This window comes from Hakea prostrata, chromosome 9 (genome assembly GCF_041222555.1).
Source record: "Hakea prostrata isolate BN-2017 chromosome 9, UWA_Hpros_2, whole genome shotgun sequence".
Taxonomy (NCBI): domain Eukaryota; kingdom Viridiplantae; phylum Streptophyta; class Magnoliopsida; order Proteales; family Proteaceae; genus Hakea; species Hakea prostrata.
Window position 1 is genome coordinate 51,405,343 of NC_142608.1, and position 18,913 is coordinate 51,424,255.

At 39.7% G+C, this 18,913-nt stretch overlaps 3 protein-coding genes across 3 annotated transcripts; all 3 read right to left on the minus strand.

Annotated features, from left to right (window-relative positions):
- Positions 1-2,352: 2,352 nt before the first annotated feature.
- Positions 2,353-6,219, minus strand: LOC149005469 (uncharacterized). Its single transcript, XM_089135915.1, has 6 exons — positions 5,537-6,219; positions 5,267-5,409; positions 4,571-5,118; positions 4,324-4,523; positions 3,632-4,227; positions 2,353-3,326 (listed from the first exon to the last, which is right to left on the minus strand). Exons 1-6 carry the CDS (start codon positions 6,217-6,219, stop codon positions 2,353-2,355), a joined length of 3,144 nt encoding a protein of 1,047 aa, XP_088992041.1.
- Positions 6,220-11,087: 4,868 nt separating this feature from the next.
- On the minus strand, positions 11,088-12,729 carry LOC149005470 (Mitochondrial transcription termination factor family protein). The gene has a single exon (XM_089168662.1). It carries the CDS (start codon positions 12,604-12,606, stop codon positions 11,695-11,697), a length of 912 nt encoding a protein of 303 aa, XP_089024788.1. The 5' UTR covers positions 12,607-12,729; the 3' UTR covers positions 11,088-11,694.
- A 2,402-nt stretch (positions 12,730-15,131) lies between these two features.
- On the minus strand, positions 15,132-16,121 carry LOC149005471 (uncharacterized). The gene has a single exon (XM_089135916.1). The coding sequence runs from the start codon at positions 16,119-16,121 to the stop codon at positions 15,132-15,134; it is 990 nt and encodes a 329-aa protein (XP_088992042.1).
- Between the last annotated feature and the right edge of the window lie 2,792 nt (positions 16,122-18,913).

Genomic DNA, 18,913 nt, shown 5'->3' on the forward strand with positions numbered 1-18,913 from the left:
TTCAAATTTCTAAAGGCCAATATTTGATTGATTGGGATTTGCATTTTCTATCCTTTTTGAAGGTGATTCATGTAATTCATGCTTCTCGGAGGGGCACACATAAAATGGGTTGTTTTCCATAGGTGCACATGTAAAATCCCCAAATGATCCTTCTTACTAATACAAACATTGCTAAATGACATTGAAATGAACTTTTTGTTTTTTTATTATTTTTTTATTTGGCATATAGATATATTATTGACAAGGAAAAGTTGATCCTTTAACTATAATGCATGGAATGAAGGAATAGACATGTTTGAAAATGAGCCTCTATACATCATTGACAAGGAAAAATTGGAAGACAAAAAAATCCTCTGTTGTGCACATATCTTTTTTTTTTTTTGGTTACAAAACGGGGTCAAATACCAAAAAAAAAAAAAAAAATCAAACTAGAACACAACTCTTGAGACAATCCTCTCTAAGGATGTCTGTCATTTCCTGCAGGGGATCGTTGAAAAAGACCAGATCATCTCTTCCAATTAGCCGCCTCTTAGACAACCAATCAGCAGCCTTGTTATTTTGACGCCTCACATGACTAAATCTAACATGGCCTCGAGAAGCATATAAGCTTCGAATTTTAGCAACTAATCTTCCCATCGATCCTTGTTCGTTAACTTCTGGGTCCAGTAACCTTATGGCCTTCAGCGAGTCTGATTCTATTTGGAGTGGCCATGCTCCCATATCCAACGCTACCTTTACCCCTTCTTTGATTGCGTGCATTTCCGCCTCTACTACATGGCATAGAGGAATCTTGATAGCAAATCCTTCTCTGAACAAGCCTTCTTGATCCCGGATCACCCCAGCTAATTGAGCGTAGCATTCCTTCACTTTCACAGTAGCATCCGTGTTGCACTTAAACCATCCTCTTCTAGGGCATGTCCACCCTAAAACTTCCAACTCTTTACTTGGATCAAGAACAGGGCTTCGACATGTGGTCCAAGCTTCCTTATTGGCTCGATAAAATTTCTCGATAATGAGCACACCATTCCTTGGTCTGGAAAAATCTACCTCATGGATATCTCGATTTCGCCATCCCCAAAGAAATTGTAGGGTACACACAAATCGCTCAGGCCAATCGTTGCTCCATTTGGCAGCAAACCCACAGATATTGGCATAGATCCATTCCTGCTTTTCGCACGTAAAAAACCATATTTGATATCGTGGTTCAACCATACGTTTCCAAATGCTTCTTGCAAAGCAACAATCCCTAAATACATGTAATACATCTTCCACCTCTATCATGCAAAGATTGCATTTATCATTATCTTGAAGATGCAAGTGACGCTTTCTAGCATTAGTCATCAACCTATTCTTTACAACTAGCCAAAAGAAACTGCAAAATCGGTTTGGGAGATGAAGTTTCCAAGAAGTATTCCAAAATTTTTCATCGAATATTCCCATATCTACAGCTGGTTCGTTCTTTATCAATGTCTCATATGCAGAGCGTATCGAAAAAATACCTTTAGTGGATGGGATCCAAGACATCACATCAGATCCATTGTTACTAGAGGGGAGTGGGAAATCCTTTAGTTTGGTGCAGAATTCTGTAGGGAAGTATCCCTCAATTTTTGTTGTCCATTCCATGCTATTGCTTTCCAAGTATTGGTTAACGACTTCCCACACTGCCACTGACTGGGAACTGGAGAAATCACATGGTCTTCCAAATTACCTTCTATGTCTAACCAGTTGTCCCTCCAGAAATAAGTGTTCCTTCCATCTCCAATTCTTATTTTGCAATGCTTTTTCATTCTATTTTCAACTTTGCAGATAGCTTGCCACAATGGAGCATTAGGAGAGGCTGCTTTAAAGGGGTGTTTACGCCTTTTTGATCCATATTTATCTTGAAGAAATGCTGACCACAGTGAGTTCTGCTTTGTAACCCCCAAGCGAGTTTCATGATAAAGGCTTCATTCATCACCCGAAGCTTCCTAAAGCCCAAACCGCCTTCCACCTTCGGTCTACAAATCTCATTCCAGCTCACAAGATGTGCCCTTTTTTTCTGATTGGACTCGCCCCATATAAAGGCTCGAGTTAGTTTTTCAACTTCACCAAGGACCCCTTTTGGAATCAAAACTGTTTGCATCGAGTAGTAAGGTATAGTCATTACAATTGATTTTGCCAGGACAATTCGTCCCGCAAGGGAAAGCGAAGAAGCTTTCCAACTAGAAAGCCGATCTGATACCTTGTTAATAATGTATTGATAACTACCTTTCTTATCTCTTTTATAGTGAATAGGGACCCCTAGATATTTGCCCAAATCATCTATCATGGTAAAGCCGCTTCTTTGTGTAATCTCCTTTGCTCTCTGGCTCTCTACATTTTTTTCTCTGTGCTCGCTTTGCTTCCCGATGCATTGCAAAATTTATCCAAGCATTCATTCACAATGGTAATTTGCTCTAGGGAAGCTTCTGCAAAAAGAACTACATTATCAGCGAACATAAGATGGGAGATTCCCATACCCCCTTTATGAATACGACCAGGGATCCACTTCCCTGTAGCCAATGCATCTTGGATGCAGTCGGTCAATCTCTCCATGCAAAGGACAAATAAATAGGGTGACAAAGGGCCCCCCTGGCGAATTCCTCTGGAAGGTTTAAATTCTTTTGTACTTTCCCCATTCCAGAGAATTCTAAAGGTAGGACCTGTAACACACATCATAATCACATCGACCAGTTTGGATGGTACTCCTACTTTCAAAAGTGAATCAGCAATAAATTCCCACCGGATTCGATCATATGCCTTTTCCAAGTCTATTTTAATAGCCATCTGATGGATTTTTTCTCCTTTTCGCTTCATGGAGTGAAAAAGTTCTTGTGCAACAATGATATTATCTTGAATATTCCTTCCAGGAACAAAACTGACTTGATTGGGTGCAACAAGGTTAGGCATAAACTCCTTCAATCTGTTAGTTATCAACTTAGTCAGAATTTTGAGGCTGACATTACAGAGAGATATAGGCCGAAATTGTGTAATCTTCTCAGGTTTGTCTATTTTGGGAATCAATACTAACAAAGTCTCATTGATCTTAGTCTCCAACTCTCCATTAAAGGCTTTGGCCACAGTCCTGCAAACATCTTTATCTGTAATACTCCAAGTTTTCTGATAGAAAGCAGCTTGAAAACCATCTGGTCCTAGAGCCTTCCATGGACCAATTTGATGAACAGCACGATAAATCTCCTCGCCAGTAAGCTCATTACCAAGGATAGATAACCAATCATGGTCTAAAGTTGGGAAACTATGATCTGTTTGGAAAGGATTTGGATTAATATTATCCTCAGTAAAGAGACCTGTGAAATAATTGACAACATGATTTTTAGATCTGCATCCTCAAAAATCCATTGATTATCTTCTCCCTTGAGGCCTTCAATTTTATTTCTCTTTCTCCTGTTTAGAGTAGATATGTGAAAATACCTCGTATTCCTATCACCTTGTAAAGTCCAACTTTTCCTCGATTTTTAAGCCCATAGAATTTCCTCTCTTTGCAAAACTTTTTCAAGTTCAACTATAAGATCCTCTTCCAATCTCCCTAAATAAGGGTTATAGGATCCTGCTGCAAGTTTTCTTTGGATTCCCCCTAGGCGAGCATACAAACTTCTTTTCGCAGCTTTAATGTTCCCGAAAGTTTGTTTGTTCCAAGTAGACAATTCCTCTTGTAAATGATGTAAGGTAGCAGGCAAAGGATGGTTTGTTCTCCAACCCTGTCGCACAGTATCAACAAAATCTGCATGGGTGAACCACATAGCTTCTAATCTGAACGGTCTCTTTTTGTAGGGACTTCTAACTGAGTCTGTCTCAACCAGTAAAGGATGATGATCGGATTTGATTCTGGGCAGCACTCTAACTATAGCATCTGGCCACAAGATACGCCACCCACCTGAACAGAGTGCACGGTCCAGCCTTCTATAGATTCTTTGATAACCGTTCCACTTGGGTCCTCTCCAAGTAAATATTGGACCCACAAATCCCAAGTCTATAAGATTGCATAGATTTAAATTTTCTCTAAAATTTGTACATTTTCTGATCGACACCGGACTTCCACCTCTTACTTCAGATTGATCAAGTACATCATTTAGGTCTCCCACTACTAAATATGGGTAATGATAAAAATTCAATATAGTAGCCAAATCCTCCCACCCTTCATGCCGATTGGATTCAATGGGGCTGGCATACATAGCCACAAGACCCCACCTATTATTATTGATAGTATCCAGAATTTCAATAAAAAGAAATTGGGTATGTGTATGAATAAGAGATACCTGATAACTTGTATTGAATAAAATGAACCATATGCCTCCTGATAGCCCAACTGCATCGCTTTTAAAATGACGCACACCCTTAAGTTTAGTTATGACACGCTCCGCCTTCTCTCCACTTATTCGAGGTTCCATAATGATAACACAATCAGGATTATGTTTCTGTCTATAATGCTTAAGAGTAGTGGCAAATGCTTTATTGCCCGCTCCCCTTGAATTCCATGCAAAAACCTTCATAAAGAAACTTGATATGGGTTTTGGTTACCGTCATTCATCACCACATCATTCCCAAGGGAATGGTTCTGTCCTTCATTGAGCATCGGTGTTTCGACCACAATTTCATCCATATCGTCAACTTCATCAGGAGGTTTACCTTGTTTAGGTAAGAGAGCAAGAGAGCAAATTGAGTGGTTACTTTTTTCAAAGCAATTTCCACTTTTTCCAACCATTAGATTAGGATCAAAATTCTCCACATCCTCTTTTTCTCCTATTTGGTCCTGCATTTGAAGTTCCTTCTCATTTTCAACTTCTTTAGTCAAATTTGTTATCATATTACTTGCCTTTTGTAACTCCACTGGTAAAGAATAGTTAATCACATGTTGGCCACTTGACGGATGCCTTGAACTTTTTGAATTCTCTTCAATCTCCTGTCTAATCTCTAACACACCTCTTTGATTATGATTTCGAGGAGCCATCACATTTCTACCCTCACTTTGATGTGTGATACGCTGCCACGTGGCTGAAACACGAGTCGTGTTAGTTTCCATGTTGGAAACTACTTCTTGATCTTCTTGGGAAACCATTGCAAGTGCTGCAAATCTAGAGCCTGATCCCACTCCATTAACTTTATTTCCATCTTCCGTACCACTCTAGCCTCCTCTTTTTGGTCCACCATTTTTCTCTCTGGAATTATCAGTAGGGTTCCGACGATTGTCTTTTCTGAATTTTTGTTTTCTGCACATGTAACCACGGACCATATGTATCTGCTGGTGCCCTCTTTGCCTCAGAATTTTTAATGGTTTCAATCGCCTTTTGTGCAACCTCTTCGGGTTCAGGCACTGGTACATCTTCCTCTCCACCATAGAAAATAGAACATTGTTCTTTATGATGGCCATATCTTCCACAATCATAGCACAACAAATTCATTGACTCGTAAAGAATTTGGTGAACACGGCCTTTGAGTCTAAACTTGGACAGCAAGGGTTTGGATAAATCAATCTCGACACAAACCCGCGCATACTTACCCGGACAGCTTGGGCTGTTGTTGAATCGATTTAATTACCTTTCCTACTCGGTTACCCAGTCTGATCAAGAATCGAGTATCAAAATACTCTATGGATACGCCAGGGAAACGCACCCATACCGCCAATTTCTGCAGCACTTCTTCCTCAAGATTGAAATCCGGTTGCCATCTCCTCACTGATAGATAGTGATCAGCAATTACCCAAGGACCATCAACTAGGGCTCTCTGAAAATCTTCTTTGAAAGCGAATTTTGCAATATAATAATCATTGCCAATGTCAATAAGGTCCAACGCTCCTGTAGGTTTCCATAGGGCTGATAATCTACCGGACAAAAACTTAAAACCCACTGTTTTTCCCACCAGTTTAACAATCAAGGTCTGCTGCCATGGTTTCCGCAATCTTTCTTTTTCTTTTTTGGACAAGGTAATACTAGGGCAGAAAGCATCATCTTCCTTCTCGCCATCATCCTCATTCTCATCATCCGTGTCCCATTCAGAATCGAGTTTGTTCAAAAATCCATCATCGTTGAGACCGTCGATCTCCTCAATCTCCATACCCTCTTCTTGGCTAGGGCTAGGATAATTTCTAGTTACCATCTCTGCATAAGATCGTTGCACCTCCACCGGTGGAAGATTTACATCTGCTCCACGACCTCGCTTAACTTTTTTATTGCTTCGTTGCATCTAGTCAATTTCCTCCTTCGATGCTCCATTCAAATTTGTTTCAGCAATCGCATCTCCCGCAACCAATCTTTCCATCTCTATCGTCGGGAGAGATTCAATCTTTAGGCTGCGGTCGAGAATCCAGCAACCTAAAGACCAATCCTTCGAAATCTTTGGAAAATCCAATCTCAATTCTCTACTCCTCACTTCGATTCTGCTGCCGCATAATTCCGGATCAAGAAAGAGAGATGCTGCTCTCTCCGTCACGGAATCAAAGCAAGATTTAAATTGATTATTTCTATTGCACGGAGGAGAAGAGGCAGTAAATCTTAATTTTTTGAAAAAATTACGTGATTAGTTGCTGTGCACATATCTTTACTGTGCACTTTTATACCAAATAAAGGCTGTGATTAAGGCTTGATTTTAAATTTAAAAAAAAAAAAAACCTCAATAGTTCTTTAGTTTTTTTGTTTTGTTTGGTCAACCACTTATTTGACATATTAGTGCACTGTTGTAGCCAACAGAGAGTGGTGCACAATAGAGGATGTTTCATAGAAAAATTGATGCCTTCTTTACATATGATGTATGGTATCAAGGAATAGATTGGACCAAATCATCTTATTTAGCATAGACATGATCTTCCAAACCAGGAGATGAACAACGTGATTGAAATTGCTAGAATTGTAGAAGACATCAAATTTTGAAAGATAGATGCAAACAAATTTATATCCCCTAGAATAGGGTTCACATCAATAAGGGGAGTTACTGGTTTGGTAAGAATAAAATTACCTCACTGCTCGGTAGATGGCTTAATAAAAAGAGGAATTGGTATGGAACAATTATGTAGTGTGTCAATCACAAGAGAAAAGCATTGCACACATTTTCTTCAACTGCCAGTAGCCATAGTGGTTTGGTTTGGTTGTGCTATTGCTTGGAAAATATCTTTTTGCCCTTATAATTCTATGGCGCAGTGGCTTGATCTGTGGAAGCAGTAGGATGTAATAGGTAGCAATGCAACAAACACCTTAAAGAGCCTCTAATCCTTCATGCTCTAGACTCTATGGAGAGCTTGTAATGAGAGAGTGAAAGAATCAGATCGTGGACCCCACATGAAATTGTTAAAGAGGTGTGGAGAGGGCATTTGGCAAGTACTTTTGGCAACATGGAAGGATGAAGAAGCAAAGTCTAGCAGCAAGGACCAGCTTGTTGGACCAATACGGTAGACCTCTTTGGACCCTGCTTGGGGCTCCGAATGTTAGGCTCAGTACAGACGTTATGTGGCTGGAGAAGGAAGGTAAGGGAGGTGTCATCCCACCCAGCCGGATCCGACCATACCCAAATACCCGTGGAAGTGATACACTACATGACCACAGTTCAGTGACAAACCCATACAATCATATGATATAGCGTAATCCAAGGACAACAATAAATCAAATTTAAATACTAAAGTTATAAAACTCTAAATTATTAGTAGGATATAATCATTCATTAACTAAAGTTAATCAAAACTGAATATTAGAGTTTAGAGGAAATAATGGTTTGCAGCGGAAATTAACTAGTGTCTTGGTAGAAAATGCCCTCTCCCTTCTCGAAAGGTATGAGGGTAAAAATGTAAAATAGTTCCATGAAGGACACATCAAATCCCAAAGCATCGCTAGCTCTCTACCAGAACCCAACTCCATAGGAGTAGTCCTGGCAAGGGCACGAAGCTCCATGTGAGTCCACCTCCTCACAAGTCGTTCATTCATAATAGTCTGCCAACAACAAATCCTCCATTTGAATGGAGTCCTCATAATTTGCAGTTAAATCTAAAAGAATATACATATAAAAGAAATGAATTCAACAAAACTCAGTGAGGTCAACTCAACAACATATAATGCATTCATTCACAAATTCCCACATCACACATATAATATTAATAATGATATTAATATAACTAATGAATGAATATGATGTTATCCTCATAACTCTATCATAAGGCTCTATGGTAGACACACATTAAGTCATATAACAGTCTCCTCTGGGCTGTCTCATTCACTCTCCCTCAACAAGAAACGTCTATTGGGTTCTCCGCGGTTGTTGGGTCAAGTCACATCAATCCATGGCTGGAGGTATAAGTCATCACTCTTTCACATCACCGTTTGGCATGAGAGCTGACGCATGTCAAGGACTACTCTAGGCCCAATGCATAGTCATACGGTCTCGTACTACATATGGTCCAAATATCATTCCTCAACAGGAGGTATCTATTGGTTCGATATCCTTATCCACCAAGAAATGGGATCCTCAACGGGAGGCATTTGTTAGATTCCATTTCTCAACCCTATGGTCATCCACATATAATGGGCAGGATGATCTCATGTCCTTTCATTGGTTGGTTACTAGTCTTGAGCACCCATGAGCCCTTATCTATTATATGCAACCCTACCATCTTATGATGGCAATGGGCCTGCTTAATGCTCACAAGACCCATCCACTGACATCACTGGTTAACCAGTTTTAATACCCCTACCGGAAGGATAGTAGTAATCATGAGGTTATCTAGCCAAACACTTTTAGACACCTAGCATTCATGTACTTAGGTCTAAGTGCATAGTTATATAACGTCACTAGGATAATGGGCGAACCCACAACCCTATTTGGTAAATAGATACAAAAGAACTAAGTCTTAAAACCAATCCCACACATTCTCATCATCATTCACAAGATTAGAAATTAGAAACAAACATATTTTATCTTACCATTCATTTGCACAAAGTCACACATAGTATATCATAAGATAAAAGATATTAAAAGATAAACGTTAGATAACATCATCAATCATACAAGATATTGTTAAGTATATTCCTCACCTTTCAAGTTAGTAAAACTCTCCAAAATCTCACAATGCTCACCCAGGAGTGTGTAATTAGACCCAAAACAACCCTAGTTGCATAAGAGAATGAGTAAGTAACAATTAGGAATCAAATGGGGTTAAAAAAAGGTCCAAAACACACTTCCCGAATTTGGCCGATTGAATGGTCAGTCAACCCACAATCAACTTAATTTTGAGGAAAAAAATTTAGATTTCAGCTCTGATTCAAAATCGGATCGAAGCGGGACTTTGGGGTCTTCTAATTAATAGTAAAAGAATCCTTAAAGTGCCAAAAATTCTTCCCAACTAGGCCTCAAACGAAAAGCCCCAAAATTGGCTCTTGCGAATGCCCGCAGGCATCTCCGAGAGGTTTAAAACGATTTTGAATGCAATGATTCATAAAATCATCTCTTAAAAAAGTTGGGAGACATAAAGAGAAGTAATGGGAAACATTCATTGCAATCCAATAATCCCAACTACCGAAACCTAGCATTCAATGATGATATAAAAAATTAAAACTAGGTTAAAGAAATGACTTTTCAAAAACACTCACCTTTTTAGGCATTACTGTGATGAATCAAGCCTCAATGAGATGTCGTGTGAAAATAATTTGCAATCTTCCTTGTTTTTCACTTTTCCAAAACCCTCAGCCCTACTCTAGTAATAAGAAATACGTTTTGTGATGAGTGGAGGCATAAATAGGGTTTTTAAACTCGTTTTCCCAAAACAGCCCCAAACTGGGCAAGGGGTGATAGAACCAACCCGGTTGACCGACCCTTGGTTGCCCCCTCAACTGGGGTCCAATTCTGGTGATTTTCGGTTTGTTTGAAAGGTCTTTCAGGGGTCTATGTTTGGGTATATTTACCTCGTCATTTGGATCTTCCTTCAGTGGTTTCTGGACATGCCAAAATTCTCTTTAATACCTTCATGATTGACTTTCTCTCTCCTCTTAAACTCTACGTGAGTGGTTGAGTCATCAATAAGGTCATTTACTACCATGAGATTCATTCCCAAACCTTCGGACTCAACTCGAATGGCCCAAAGTTGTCGCCTACTCGAGTTCCGAGTTCACTGTCTTGAATCCATTAATTAAAGGGTCAGAAATCTGGGGGATTTTACAGGAGGAGTCGGACTTGTTATTAGAAACCTAGATGGGCTACCTCTGTTGGCACATTTGAGTCGATGATCTTTAACTCGGTTTTGGAAGGTGAGGCGATGGCGTTAAGGTTGGGATTACTTTGTGCTTTGGGTGATTGCCAAGATTTCCTGGAAGTGGAGTTTGATGATCAGCAGTTGATCAAGATTATAATTGGACTAGAAGAAAGTTTGTTCAATTGTCTTCCCATCATTCAAGATATCCAAATTTTAGCTTCTAAATTTTTGAGTTTTGAAGCATTTTATGTACCTAGGGGATTAAACATAGTTTTTGATCGCCTAGCCAGGATAACTCTCTCCTTGAGGAAAGGGAGGGATTGGCATGTATCTACTGTGTGGTTATTGCTTTGCTTGACTTCGTTTGTTTTACCTAATCAATAGAACACTTGATTACCCAAAAAAAAAAAAAAAGTAAATTTATTTTCAAAATCTTGCATCAAGTGTTTGAATAGCCAAGACTTTCCACCAATAGAATTGAAGGGGTTTGTTGGTTCAGAGGTAAAAAATGTGATTATTTGAATTATCTCTTTCGTCTACCCTAAAAAAAATATATATTCTCTCTCTTGTGAGTGTGCAAGTTTACCCTTGTACAAGGTCTGGTGGCCTCTTCAATCGTTGCTAATTCTTGAAATGTAACCTATGTATATATGCCGGTTATCAAATTGTCATTCTCAAAAAGAAGCTTGTTATAGTAGATAGAGTTAACTAGCAATAATCGAGATGGTCGATCAATGCCTCTATAGGATCACGTAAGAGCAAGAGTTTAACCCACTTTGTACCTAGTCCTATAAATGAGTTTGCATCCTTTATTTTTACTTGTACTCTTTTGATGTGGTAGAAAAATGTGAAGAGAGTACAATTTTCTATCTTTGCGGATAGAAGATCCTAACTCATCTAAAATTAAATATTCCATTGATTTCCAATACAATTCTGGTGTCATCTTAAGATTATCCAATGATTTTTCTTTTTTTGTCCAAAAGATTATCCAATGATGAAGATGAGGATTGAACAATTTAAAGTTGAGAAAAGAAGTGGGTTTATGATGGACTTAGTATTGACCTCATAATTCTAGGTTACATATAACTCAATTCGTGGATGTGCTAATAGCACAGTGGTCACGGCCTCCTATGTAGAGGCAGTAAGTCAAGAAGGTCATGAATTTGAACCTTCATCTCTCAACACCTTTACTGCTCCGGGCTTGTGGCCCTTAGACACTACGATTAGTTTGATGGTGAAAAAAAAAAAAAATCGAACCACAAAGTTACTGAACAAAATTGAAAGCCACATTCAGTTGTTCAGAGAGAAATGTTAATGCATAGAAGTATTTATCCCTCATAATAACACGGTTAGTTGACATCTTGAGCAACTTAATTACAAATCTGAAACAGAAAGAACAGGAAATTAAAATTATTTGCAGACAGTTGTGGTGCCCCTCCTGTAAACAAGTTAGAAGAAGAAATTCTCACAGCCCCCACTCACACAAGCCTTCATTCTCCTCCTTGTCTCAGCAGCTTTTTAAACTCATCATCTGTGCTCCTAAGCATCAGTGCTAAAGGCAACATCTTCAGCCCTCCGTCCACAACCTCCCTGTGCCTTGGCTTTATCCTTTTCTCTAGACTAAAAGCAAAGTATTGGGGGAACTCCTTTAACTCTTCCAAGCTTCCTCCCATTTCCTCAAAAAAATACCCAGATTTGGGCTTAAAATTGTACTCCACACTGAAAGTGAACAGCCCAGGACACCTCAAAACCATTCCCACTGCATCTTCTCTTGAAAAACCCAAGCTCATAAGGTAGTTCAGTTTGGGGATTAGTGTATTCTCCACACTAGACACCAACAACACAGGGTCCTGATAAGCAAGTGCTTCCAAATCCTTGAACCCAAGCCTCTGAAGATAAAAAAGAGCTGGCTTCAGCTGGTCTTTTACACTTGAAACTAGCAATCTGGGACACTTGTTGACAACTTTCCTGAAGTTGTGTTCTGGGACTTTAAGATCCTGAGAGAGGAAACGAAATACAGGGACAAGCTCATCTTTGATGCTGGAGGTGAGGATCTTAGGACACATACCAAAGATCCTACCCAAATCCTTTTGATGGATGCCTTTGACTTGCAGGAAAGAGATGATAGAGTTAATGGAGTGAAGGGAAGCAGTGTGCAGGGAAGGATTGAGGGAGAGAGCTCGTCCTGCATCAACACCCATTATCTCAAGGCATAGTATTTTCTCCTTGAATTGAACTGAGAGCTCTGTTGAGCTTGATGATGAAAGCAAGATCTTTGGTTGGAGGTTCTTGGGTTTTGTTGCTGACAAGTGGCTGGCTTGTTTAGTGTTTGGGAGTGGCAATGTTGGGTTATTGGAGGAGGAGGAGGAGCAGAGGAAGTTGTGAACAGGTGCTGCTTGCATGGTCGCTGTCACTAATAGGGGTTAAGTATGGAGCAGAATTGTATTATAAACTGCTGATGCGCTTGGAAGTTTCAGACAGGTAAAGGAAACAATAAAGGGGGAGAGAAAAGAGAGAGAGAGAAAGAGGATTTCAGGGTTCGAAAGTTATCTTTTTATCAACTCTTATATTGACACCTGGAGGGTGACATTTAGTTTGATTGGTGGGAATAAGATTTCATGGATTTTGTGTAGTTGCAGGTCGTCTATTATTTCTATAGAGATTTTATCGGGAAAAAAAAATTGTAGAGGCTTTTTTTTTTTTTTTTTTGGGTGGTAATAGACAATTATTGAGACTTTGAGGCTCATATTTACGTATGTGAGACCTGCCTCTATAGGTGGAACCGTGGAACCTCCATCAAAACCATTGGATTGGTATTATAATCTATTTTTTTTGGTAGGGAAAACACTTTATTAGAAAGAAAAACTGCAATTACAACCTAAGAAAAATATATCAAACAATGTTAACCTAACATGATCTGGGGGGGTGTACATATAAGAAGGCTTCCTATGTTAACTCCTCTTCCTTGGCCAAAGCATCAGCCACTGAATTAGCTTCCCTAAGGTCTTGTTTGGTAACATGAATCCAGAAATTTGAAATCTCTTGATTCATAAATGGGAGATTTTTACCCATTTGGTTGTGTGAATCCATGGATTTATGAAATCTAGAGATTCACCTTTTTACATTAAAAATGTGAATCTGTAAATTTATAGGTATGACGTAAAATCCAGAGATTTCACCCCTATTATATAATCATTGAACATTTGAACCATGATTCCATAGATGTTTTTTCAATATGAATCTATAGATTTCATTTCAAAGATTCAAACTAACCAAACAGTTAATTTTATGAACCATGATTCCATAAATTTGAAATCTATAGATTTGAAATCTCTAGATTTTTGAAATCTCTAAACTCAAGAACCAAACACGCCCTAAGGACATGTGTGATTGGTATCTATAGTCGAATTTTTTGTATATTTCATTATTTTATAATCGTTGTTTTCATTTATCATGATAAAAGAATCTTGGAATTCCCCCTCCCCCAGCTCTTTTTGTTTCTTTTTTAGTAAAGGTGAAACTATTAATTCAAAGCCAGACCAAGGGTATCTCACTCAAAAGAGTATATCTTGTAGGTTAAAATGAAGAGAACTCACTATTGAAGGGTTGCTTATATGGGAATGACGAAATTACATAATATATATATATATATATATGAAAAGTTCTATTTTTCAGAATCTGATAGAAAGAATAGTTACAAAGAACAATCAACCATAGCGTAGAAATGGGCACTAATATTGTGTTTCCATCCAACATTACACTTCTGACAATACAGGGTTGGTAGAGTGATAAGATTCATACTTTTCAGTAGAAAGGTCATGGGTTCAACCCTTGTGGACGACAAAACTCTTTTTGAAGATGTAATCAAGGTGTGCACAAGCTGGCCAGATGAACTTTAGACATTGTCACACAAAAAAAAAAAAAGAAAGAAAAAAAAAAAAAAAAAAAAAAAAAACATTGCACTCCTAGTACTGAATAGATATACTGGCGAATTGTCTATTTTTCCCAACAGTCTAATTCAAATATATCCTATCCAAATCCTATTTAATCGCCTCCTTCCTTAGCATTAAATTAGGTTTCTTCTCTGCCAATGCAAAAATGGGTTTACCATATGATTTCTACGTATGACACCTATATATACCTCCAACTTTGTAAACATTACTTATCTCAACTGATTAAAAATTTCAGCAATAAAATATGAATAAATTCCAGGTTATCTTAATCATTCAATATCTAATCATTAAATTTCAGCTTAAGAAACCATATATTTTTTTAAACTTTTCTATTATTCTTCTTTAATTCTTTATTTATATTTATTACTTAAAATCAATAACCCTTATAAGATACGCTTTTGTTTCAGTGCAACCGCTGCATGAGCAGCTGTTATCTAAGTTTAATCTGAACCATTTAATTCAACGGCTCAGATGTTGGATGGGTGTATGGCTGCCCATCCATCCATTGACTACAAGTGCAGCCGCTGCACCCAAACAAAGCCCTAATAAGATAGAATTGAAATCTTCTACCCTCACAACAATATGCTCAGGCTCCCTCCACCAAACATTTAGATTCCCTCCGCTACATGTGCAGAAGAAAAGCCTATGAACATTGATAAGGTATATTAAAAGTGATAAGGTATATTAAAAGTGGGCACCTCTTGGATGTGTGTTGTTAAGGTGTATAGGACGATCCTTCACCTACAAGGTTAGGGGATCCAAAGATTATTTTTGGTAGCTCTTTCTTATGATTATCATGGTCAAAAGAGTGAATTAATCATATATAAAAACATAAATATGGACAAGATTTATTATTATTCTGGTAAATACTTCTTCATGAATTTTCTACATGACACCAAGCACAATGTCCCCCAACGTAAACTATTAGTACACACTACACAATGAACACTGCTCATGTTTACAAAACAGTCCCTTCATAGTTCATCCTTCAACTTAGGCCACTCTATTTCTTCTATGCTAAATTCTTCAACATCCATGTTTCCAGCCATTCTCTTGTTAAGCTTCCCATATACCACATAAGCCCTATCATCTTCTCTCACGGTAACCGTAGTTGGGAACCTTTCCTCATCAAGGGCAATTTCGTCATATATCTCAGCCTCTCCCCAGCCATCCTCGCTTTTGAGCAACCACGCCGTCGTCTGCGAGACAACCACCGCAGCGCCGTCACTTCTAACGGCGATGCCGTCATTCCCACCCCTCAGATCCTTCTCAATCTTCACCACCGATGCTGTGCCGTTAACGACGTCAACTCTGAACAGTTTTCCGGTGTTGCACTGGCCCACCAGCAGATAACCCTCGCTGACGTAAGCAATGCCGTTGAGGCCGAAAGGAGCGTAGCGTGTGTCTGGATAAATATATTGCGATGTGAGGACTGGGTCTTGAGAAAAGATCGAGGGTTCTCCGTTGACGTTGACTTTCCAGATGAAATTGCCGGCGGAGTTGGTGACGTAAGCGTTGCCGGCGGCGTCGACGGTGACGTCGTTTGCGATTTGGCGAGTGGTGGAGCTGGGGTCGGAAAGGTGGGCGAGGAAGACGCGCTGGCGCGTGTGGAGATCGTAGGAAGCAAGGGCGTTGAAAATTGGCATAGGGGCTATGGCGTGGATAACGGCGTGGAGACGGTGGTTTACGGCGTCCACGGCGAGGCCGAGTATGGTAACGTTTTCGGGAAGATCTGTGTCGTGGATAAACGTTTCGACGGTGGCTTTGTCGGAGACGGCTTTGATTGATTGTTGGTGGAGAGAACCCACGAGGAAGTATTGGGATATTGGGTCCCACACTATGCCTTCTGGGAAAAGGTTTGGTGATCGGAAGTTGATGGTATGGCGGCCCATGGCGGCCGTTAGATTCAGGGATAAGTAGCAGATGAAGATGAAGAAGAGATTCATCAGTGAAGCGACGGTCATCTCTGTTTTTTTCACTCCCTTGTGGATCGGAGAGATTGTATTTTCCGGAAGAGATAAGATGCATAATAATATTTGCTTGTGGGGTCTGATTACGTGTTACTAACAACTCAAAGAAATTGACAATTGGATCTTTTGTAAAATGGTTTCTAGATTTTTTTGGGAATCCTTCCACTTGGCAAGAGGCTCCTGAGGAATTTTGTTGGGAAAATTGTATTACAGATACTACAAAACACAAAAAATAAAATTGCAATACAACTGAAACATGAAGATCCTTATACAATTGAGAAATAAAAGTGCAATACAATTTAAAATAAGTAACAAATAATGCAAGTGTGATGAGTGTTTCTATTACACATCACATGCAAGGAAGGGTTGAGTTTATATAGGCTCAAACCACACCGTACACCCGTTGAGATTCTCAAGACAATGAATTTGGGTAATCGAATTACAATAACTCACATCCTCACAAGGTGGATAATCAATTCCCTACTAATGGAGATCAATAGAATTGTCCCTTGTCCACTAATAAGAATAAACTACCTTGACCTAACTTCCCTACTACTTAGAGAATTAACTTTCATATTCACATCTTCTGTATGAATTGGATTTAATCAATTCAATAACCTTAACCCCGCTCATGGTAATGGTCATGAATGGTCATGAATGGTCATGAAGTTTGATACGGAAGATTTCTACCCGACTGGGTCTGACCCGGAAGGGACTTCACGTGTTAGTTAATCGGGAAAGATGCCGATCATCCATGACCAAAAGTGTAACATACGCCACATATATAGCAATCATCCTTGATATAGAAGGTCAACTTAGCAGCTGATTGAATGGGACCAACGACAAGAAAGCATGATCCTAGGAGAAACAATAGCCCTTGTTGGGCTAACTTACCAAATACGTATAAGGTAAGTTAATCATTATAAGATAGGGGACGCATCTCCTTGGTAAGCAAATCCAATACACTCTGAGTATAATCTTGTATAGCTTTTGCACGAGTCCTTACTCTATTCGTCATCTGACTTTGCCATCAAAGGCGGCTGCCCGGCACACAAGTCGGCTTGCATCTAACCTTTCTTGCAGGGCTCATCGTCTTGGATACGAGAGGAGGCTCAGTCGGATCCAGAAGTATAATTGATCCGCATCAGTTTGGAGCCGTCTGTGGGAACGACAAAATCTTCAAGTCATGCCAAGACGAGGAGGAAATAATGAATGTTCCCGAATAGAAAATGTAGGCGGGAATCAGATTCCCGAAGATCAAACACATCAAGACGATGGAGTCCACTCAACCCGAGTGGAACAGGATCCTCCCGAGGGGAACCTGGTCGTTGAAAATCCAAACGGGAAATGCACATCCCGAGGCCCTCAGGGGTATGCTACGGCAGCAGATATGGACGAGCTCCGCAAGGGAATGATTGAGATGCAAAGGGTGTTGCGGGGCTTGGTCCATCAAGTTAGAGTTGAGCAAGGACCAAGGCATAACACTCAGACGGGAAGGCTACTGAGAGCCTTCCAAAATGCAAGAAGATCCTGGCCAAAAGGGAGGATCCTGAAAGGAAGACCTGACGAAGGTCAGAGGTCCAGTCATGCTGGTCCCGACCATCGTCAAAGAAGCCGTCGGGAAGAAATGGAGCACCAAGGAGAAAGTCATCCTCAATCAACCCGATCGAGGGTCTCAGTTGCTCGAACTCAATCCAGAAAAGAAAACGGCGCTAAATCAAGCAGGAATGGAGTTAGGCAAAATCGCCTTTAGAAGAGGATGGCATAGGTCGAGTGCAAATTGGAGGATCGGGATCACGACGAGGATTTGGACGTGGTTGATCGAGAACCATCCTCAGATGAGATCATGAATTTACCTCTTCCTCAGAATTTCATTATGCCTACCTTTACTCCATTCGAAGGAAAAACGAACCCGAAGGAGCATATCAGTTATTTCAAGTCAAGAATGACTGTTCTAGCCCGGGAAGATGAGCTACTCTGCAGAACGTTCCCGGCCTCGTTGAAGGGCCCCGACCATTAAGTGGTTTAGTGGTCTTCAACTCGGATCCATCCATAATTTCAGGGAACTTGCCAAAAAATTCATAGCCCGGTTTAGAAGTGCGATCGGAAGCAAGAAGACGTCTGATAGCTTATTCGCTATAAGGTAAGGGCGAAATGAATCCATTTGGGATTTCCTGAAACGTTTCAATGAAGTAACCATTGAGATCGAGAATTTTGATGATCGGGTGGCGTACAATGCACTTTGGAGTGGCATTACACTCCAGGGACTTTTGGAAGTCTTACTAACAGATAAGCCCAAAACATACGGGACATTGTTACGTAAGTGCCAAAAACAAGCCAATGTTTATGAAACAGTGTTTTTAAGGCAATAATTTGAATCGGGTCAATCCCATTCATCTTGCACCTTTTTTAAGGTAATAATTTGAATCGCGTCAATCCCATTCATCTTGCGCCTTCCATAAGGACTTACACCTTTTTTAAGGTAATAATTTGAATCGGGTCAATCCCATTCATCTTGCGCCTTCCATAAGGACTTGCACCTTTTTTAAGGTAACACATTTTTTAAGATAATAATTTGAATTGGGTCAATCCCATTCATCTTGTGCCTTCCATAAGGACTTGCACCTTTTTTAAGGTAACATTTTTTTAAGGTAATAATTTGAATCGGGTCAATCCCATTCATCTTGCACCTTCCATAAGGACTTGCACCTTTTTTAAGGTAATAATTTGAATCGGGTCAATCCCATTCATCTTGCGCCTTCCATAAGGACTTGCACATTTTTTAA

What these genes read in the sequence shown, in the direction of transcription:
- LOC149005471 (XM_089135916.1), bottom strand. Translation starts at nt 16,121, where the DNA reads ATGACCGTCGCTTCACTGATGAATCTCTTCTTCATCTTCATCTGCTAC.
- LOC149005470 (XM_089168662.1), bottom strand. Translation starts at nt 12,606, where the DNA reads ATGCAAGCAGCACCTGTTCACAACTTCCTCTGCTCCTCCTCCTCCTCC.
- LOC149005469 (XM_089135915.1), bottom strand. Translation starts at nt 6,219, where the DNA reads ATGCAACGAAGCAATAAAAAAGTTAAGCGAGGTCGTGGAGCAGATGTA. An exon ending in ATTCCCTTGGGAATGATGTG is followed by an intron (nt 4,524 to 4,570) that starts GTGATGAATGAC and finishes TTCTTTATGAAG; the next exon opens with GTTTTTGCATGGAATTCAAG. An exon ending in CATTAAAGCTGCGAAAAGAA is followed by an intron (nt 3,327 to 3,631) that starts GTTTGTATGCTC and finishes ATTATTTCACAG; the next exon opens with GTCTCTTTACTGAGGATAAT.